This window comes from Poecilia reticulata, chromosome 8 (assembly GCF_904066995.2).
Source record: "Poecilia reticulata chromosome 8, P_reticulata-male-v2, whole genome shotgun sequence".
Classification (NCBI taxonomy): domain Eukaryota; kingdom Metazoa; phylum Chordata; class Actinopteri; order Cyprinodontiformes; family Poeciliidae; genus Poecilia; species Poecilia reticulata.
Genome location: NC_088837.1, coordinates 10,971,352 through 10,977,965, shown reverse-complemented (window position 1 = coordinate 10,977,965; position 6,614 = coordinate 10,971,352). Strand labels below are relative to the sequence as shown.

At 38.6% G+C, this 6,614-nt stretch overlaps 1 protein-coding gene across 4 annotated transcripts; it reads left to right on the top strand.

The window, feature by feature from the left end:
* Nucleotides 1–309: 309 nt before the first annotated feature.
* On the top strand, nt 310–6,169 carry LOC145552514 (uncharacterized). 4 transcript variants are annotated; one of them, XR_014088583.1, is made up of 6 exons: nt 310–1,331; nt 4,220–4,277; nt 4,396–4,442; nt 4,530–4,648; nt 4,782–4,894; nt 5,129–6,169. XR_014088583.1 is itself a non-coding variant. In XM_081609875.1 (5 exons), the coding sequence occupies exons 1-5, from the start codon at nt 4,226–4,228 to the stop codon at nt 5,335–5,337; spliced, it is 540 nt and encodes a 179-aa protein (XP_081466001.1). In that variant the 5' UTR covers nt 3,230–4,225; the 3' UTR covers nt 5,338–6,169. The 4 variants fall into 4 exon arrangements, 1 of the variants encoding a protein (XP_081466001.1); XR_014088582.1 differs by lacking the exon at nt 310–1,331 and having other exon boundaries at nt 3,230–4,442; nt 5,129–5,292; nt 5,485–6,169; XR_014088581.1 differs by lacking the exon at nt 310–1,331 and having other exon boundaries at nt 3,230–4,442; nt 5,129–5,645; nt 5,742–6,169.
* The last annotated feature ends 445 nt before the right edge of the window (nt 6,170–6,614 follow it).

Sequence of the window (6,614 nt, the reverse complement as noted above, 5' to 3'; positions counted from 1 at the left end):
ACACATTATCTGAAGGAACGTAGGCCTCCTCAGGAACCAAGGTTGCCGTAGTTCTGTTGGCCACGGTGTGAGAGGTCTCTGGGATTTCCAGTAGGTTCACTGGAGCAACCCTAGATGAATGTTTCCGAGTGAACTTGGTGAAAAAACCCTGGATCCTCCCTTTCAGACGTTTGAGCATAGATGTTGGCTCAACTGGGCGGACCACGACTTTCTTCGGTTCCTTACTAGATGCATGCAGTCTGACAAAAAGATCCTTAATCATCACTTTGATCTCGTCAACCATATCGCTGATCAGCTGGTCAGCGTGATTTCTGTCGTCAGAGTCAGAGTCTACGTTGGAATTGACTCTATCCACCACATATTTGACAATAAGATGGTTTAAATTGTCAGTGTGCTCTGTTCGGACTTCTCCTTTAACCTTGATGACCTTGGCGAAGGCCTCAGGCACCTTGTTGCCAACGATGGATTTTATGGCTTCAGCGGTGCGGCAGTCCTTTGGAAGACTATTTTGAGCGTTGGATGTAAAAAGCTCTAGGATGTCTTCTAAAATCCTCATCAGAACGCAGGTGGTGGTGCGAGCGGGATCTCCAGTTGCCAAACGCATCCACTCCATCCAGGTTAAGTTCAAGAAAAGTGGATGAACTATAAACCTTAGGATGTTGACAGTGACGATTTGGGTCAATCCGCTATCCATAATAACTGTAGACTCAATTAATTAGAGGAAAAGCTTAAGTTTTCTGCTTTAACGCAAGATGAACTGTAACTTATCCAGGCTCTGCGACAAAGGACTGCAAAGTGAGGGTTTGAGAAGAAAAAAGTGCAGATAAAGACCCTGACGTCTATGACGTCCATTCACACGTCATAGGCACCAAACCCGTCGAATTCTATGTTCTCACGTAATAAGTCATGTTTCCTAAACTTGTGTTAAAAGCTGTGCCCGAATTCAGGGTCTTCATCCGGGTCCTTCGCAGACCGCGAATATCGAGGACCGGAAAAGAGAAGCTGTTAAATTATACAGTTCTAGCCTTGGCAAAAACGACCTATGCGCTCCTTTAAAGCTGGTTAAAAAAATAAAAAAACAGACATGTGGTAGCTTAATATTTCTTTTATTCAGATTGTTTTGCTGTAAAAATGCTCACAGGACGCTGCACGGTCGGCTGCAGAAACGGATAAGGTTGAAAACCGAATTTGTAATTTTATTGCGTAACCTTCAACGAGGAGCAAAGGATAGCAGCTGTCAAGCATAACGACTGGCAGCCATCGGTGTAACCAGGGATTTGTAGTGAACAGTTTTTATCAAGACAGAAGACTAACGTTCATATACTTTATAAGTAAGTATGATTAGAAACATATTGCTTTACGGAAAAACTATACTGGTGGCCATAAGGATAATGCTGCACCGTCATGTAGCCTAGCATGTATGGAAAAAACTGGTTAGCATCTCGTCTTTTGTACGTTTTGTTGGAGTTCGTTCATTTTGTTTCTATGCTCCACCAGTTTCAGGACCCAACCAGAACCCCTGAGTGTAAATTACCTTGAGAAATAATGAGATTTGCTTGTATAAAAGCAGGCTTTAATGCAGAAAAATGATCAAATGTTACAAGCCACACATGTCATATAAATGGATCAGATACAGAGTTACATTCACCGTCCAGCATATGTATGTGTATCCTAGCTATATGGCATACCGCTCCGTCTGGCTGTCACGTTTAACCTAACTTTTTTTTTCTCCTCCCCTTTTAGTCCCCACTTTGCTGCAAATAAAAATAATAAAATAAAATCACAAAAAATATAGTAGAAATAAAACAAAGTTAAAAACAACAAAAATTAGGCCGCGGCCAGAGTTAGTTTTGTTTGATTTTTCAGGTTTGAAGGAGGACATCTAGTGTAGAAGCTATTTTCCCATTTTTTGGTTAAATCTTAGAATTTAAATTGTTTAGTTTATTCTTATTGTTTATTTCCTAGTTGATTTATTATTAGAATTTTTGTTTAATTTGCTGTTTAGAATAAGTTCTTTGATTAGGAATTCACTTAATTAGTTAATTAATTTCAGGTTGGGATGTGGGTATTTCACGATATAAATAGGTGGGTCTTAGGTAGCATATTATGCACGTGGGTGGTCATAAGGTTTTTTACCAGCCTACAAAATCAGCCAATAAGTCATATCGGTTTCTATTGTCAGTCAGAGAGCAGGTGCAGGAATAGGAGCAGAAGCCTGTAACCTTTTGCCTGATCTGCAACTAAAACCAAAGAACTATATTTTGACCTTTGATCCTTTTTTGCTGCGTAAACCAGAATCCACGGTGCATCAGGTGACTATTTGAGTTTTATTCACCATTTCTTTAGATCACCTTCGATTTTTGAGTTTTTTGATTTTTGAATTTAAGTTTAGAGACAAATGGTCACTACATCTAGCCTCTGAGTCTGTAATAAGATGGTCAAGGACCCCGAGTGTTATAGAATGTGCTGGCTCCAAACGTGGACGTCTCGTTTGAACAGTTGTTATTCGCCCCCTCCTTTGCTCCAGGAAGGAGAAGACGGTTTCCTTAGGTCAGGTTCCTGCCGGCTTGTCTGCCCAAGGGGAGATGGTCTCCCTCAGGATGATACAGATGTCGCTTGGTCTCAGTCCCCCTCCCCCTCCATGGTTGATTTTAACCAGATGTTGGTCACCTCAAACCAGATTCCGCTGGAACCTGTTTGAGAAAAATATCCCAACTTCAGAAGATGTGCTTTAACCTAACAGAGCTCTGTGGTTCCTCCTATCAGTATGAGAGTCAGGGTGAGGAGGCGCCATGTTAGGAAGAGAAGTGGAAGCTGTAGGATCTTCAGAACAAACTGGTTATGATGCTAGGCTACTGATTATCCCTCTGTCTGGACACAGGGTCAATAGAACCAGTTTAAAAGATAAAATGAATGGTTATATGCCAGACATGGAAAACTGGGATGCACTCCATGCCATGATGTTCAGAATTTGGGTCTCATGGCATCTCAAGGTGTCAACATTGCAGCCAGTGTGCTGAGGGAAATTGTTGCAATTCAAGAGCTACCAGCTTTTATATATATATATATATATATATATATATATATATATATGTTGAGTTCTGGCCCTCAGTGACCCTTTCCATTCATTTATCAGTCTCGGCACAAACTCTTGCAGTAACTGAGGTCATGGGGTCCTCAAAAGTTCTGGTGCCCCCCAATAATGCCTGATTTTTTTTTATTTTTTTTTTATTACATTCTTTTCATGTCTGACGGTGTTGAGAAATTTCAACGGAGTTGGAAAATATCTAAAAATTATTTTTAATTCAATTTATTGATACTTTTATAATTATTTATATACTTAATTGTCATAATGTATAATTTTTGTATTTCTTTAATTGTTTTAAACTATTATAATGTATTGAGTTCTGCTCCTGGACAAGGGATTTTACAAGCATCATCCACCGACTACAATGTTTGAAATAAAAAAATATTCAGCAACCACCAGGAAAACATACATTGTTGTGCTCACATGACCCAGGTTAGTTTAGTCAGATATTTGAAAAAAATATATTTTGTGTATATTTTATTCAGATTTTGTGCTTTATCCATAGGACCTGTTTTGTCCCTATTCTCAAGAATCACTGGTTTTTGATTTTGATTATTTTTAATGAATGCATTAACTTTCTGTTTGCGCAACAGTATCAACTTATGCTTAACGTAAGTTTATTTGTTTGGATATCGCGGTACAACTGTTCAGTACAGAGATGCTCAAGTCCAGTCCCTGAGAGCTGCTATCCTGCAACTTTCAGATGCTTCCCTGCTCCAGTTAACACACCTGAATCAAATGAAAAGCTGGTTAGCAGGTCTGTTCAGAGCTGATCCTGGTCTGTTGGAGTAAAGATACATTGAAAAGTTGCAGGACTTCTCGAGGACTTGACGTGAGCACCCTCGGTTTATTATTTTGTTAGCAGCTAAAGCTAGCCAAGCAGGTGTAGCACGGGGTGTCGGCTGGTTAAACGAATATTAAAACTGTCAGAAAGGCCGTTTGAGTTAACATTATTTAGCTGCGGAGTCGTTTTCTTGAAGTTTTCGGCTATTGATGGCATAATGGGGAGAGTGGCTGTGCTGAACCGGTGGTTTGATCTATGCGAGCAAAGCTAAGCCAAAATGTTTTTGTCTCTATAAATAATAATTATAATAAATAATGACATTGGCTGACTCTTTTTTTCTTCATTAGTACTTCATGTTGGTGACTGAAGCCTGTTATGATGACTTCAGCACATTTCTTCTGACAGGTTGGCAGAAGAAATGCTGCCCAGAATGCTTCTATAAGCTGACTAATTTCTATAATGCCTAATGTCTGAGTTGTGTTCATGGTAATTATTTCTGACATTTTTATGCTTTATGTTGTAGGTGGTAAAAATGCTCTCCAGGGTAAACCGGGTGGACAAAGTATTTTGGTGGGTCTGGTTAGTTTTGCTCACTTCTCTTTAAAATCTGTATTTATTATCCTAATGTTTCTGCTATTTATCCTGTTGTTCCTCCAGGCTGGGAAAACCAGGCATTCTTCTGTTGGTTCATGTGCTTCGTCCTACATCCAAAGGCCACAAGAAGAATCCAAAACAGCTCATGTCAAACTGTGGACTATGTTTTCAGATATGTGCAGGTATGTGGTTATTGTAATGATTCTGCTTTGTAGAAGCACTTTCTCATTGTCTTTGTTTGCTATCTGAATGTAGCTGTGCTACTAAATATATTTAATAATTTTTATTATTTGTCTTCTTATCATTATGTCAAAGATGCAAGCCAACGTTGAAACCTTCCTCATTGCCGTGCAACCAGGACAGCCCTTCCTCCTGCATGTTGGTGAAAACAAGAGCAGCACCAAAGACACTTCACAAGATCATCCAAGGTAGCTTTTGATGAACTTTGAAAGCACACTTCACCTTCAGTACAAATTCCTCTACAACCTCTGTACATTAATCCAGCCTACAGTTTTCAGCATTGATGTGACTTGCATGACAATTGAGGAGTTTAAGATCCTTGCTTTTACTTTACCTGATAGAGTGGACACTATTTATTATGATGATCATTTAAATGCATACTGTATCAATAAGAGGGTTTGTTTTATGTTCTTCCAATTAAGGGCTTGGTTTATTACAGTCCCTGTGGCAAGCAGTTTTGTGCATGGTCAGCATTGAAGGCCATATTGTCTTTGAGAGGGTCCAGCCAACATTCCAGACAGGACAGTGTTGTCCATCTTCATCTTCAGCCTCCAATGAGGCAGCCAAGACTTTGGCTCATTCAACGGTAAAACCATTCCTGTATTTCTATGTTACAATGACATGGTTTTAAAGCAAGTTATGATTGACATTTGACAAAGGTGGTGATATTTTCTCTTTACGTAATTAAAAACAGCTTTATTTATATATTGTACCAGCTGTATTCAGAATGCCACACTATATTTTCAGGATTTTTCCCACTTTTGATTTTGTTTTTTAGTCCCTCCATTGGGATTGACCCAGAAAGGGGCACAAAAGCCGGTCATGGGAAGATGGTATCCAAAAACACAGGAAAGACCATTCAAAAGAAAAAGTGACAGTCAATGTTCAGGTTTTCACCTTCATCAAAACCTGATGGACTTTGAGTGGCATCTCATTCAGGTTAGTTGTTGTCTTTTTCTTTTCTTTGAAATATTTCTGTTTCCATATTATTTAGAATCTAAATTATATTGTCTTTTCTTTTTCCATGTTGGACAGTGCCTTCATCTGCATCTAATAAAGTAAGTGCCACTTGGACTCTTGAGAACCATTAATAGTTCACATTTTAATACCCTGTAAATTCTAGAATTCCACATTATTTCAGCCATGTTGAATTTTAGATTTTGGAAGTAATTTTTCTTTCATTTGTTTAGTGATAAAGAAACATCCATGCTTTGGTTAAGAACTGTGTTATGTTCATAAGATTGTAGAAATTAATGAGTTAAACCCAGTTTATCTCGCTGCAAACTGAAAGTCTTCAATTTTTAATCCAGTGTTGGTGAAACTATATATTGACTTTGAAGGTCTATTTTTTTTTACCAGTTCTCAGAGGAATGGTTATGTGTTATTTATTTTGAATGTTTGAATATACTGGAAATATGTGGTTTGAGTGGTGCCTTTAAATAAAAATTCTGTTCTGACTGTTATCACATCCTCTTCTGTTATGTGAAGTTCTGATTATGCATTTTAGAACCGCACCAATTGTAGCACTTCTAAGAAGCTTACACTGGGTTAGGTATTAATGTTCTATCGTAAAACTAAGACTGTACTGTACTAATATGTTTTTAGACTTTAATCAGTCAAACCGATTTGCTCAGGAATGTATTAAATATTTGAGTGAACCAAAATATTACAACTAGATGTTACCTGACTTAATATATGTGTTTAACTGTCATTTGGGAAAGCCTAAATGAGTCAGGTGTTGGTTTTCCCGTGGTTTGCTAAACCTGGACCAGCTGGCAGCAGGCGAGGGGAGCTGGGTGTTAATACAGTGGGAGCAGACGTCACCGAAAACGTCGGACAGATATTGCAATTAGGTGATGCACTGATGAACCAAGCAGAAATGTGAGATTTGTACATCTACATTCACGC

What these genes read in the sequence shown, in the direction of transcription:
- LOC145552514 (XM_081609875.1), top strand. Translation starts at nt 4,226, where the DNA reads ATGTTGGTGACTGAAGCCTGTTATGATGACTTCAGCACATTTCTTCTG. An exon ending in CAGCACATTTCTTCTGACAG is followed by an intron (nt 4,278 to 4,395) that starts GTTGGCAGAAGA and finishes TTTATGTTGTAG; the next exon opens with GTGGTAAAAATGCTCTCCAG. An exon ending in ATGTTTTCAGATATGTGCAG is followed by an intron (nt 4,649 to 4,781) that starts GTATGTGGTTAT and finishes ATTATGTCAAAG; the next exon opens with ATGCAAGCCAACGTTGAAAC.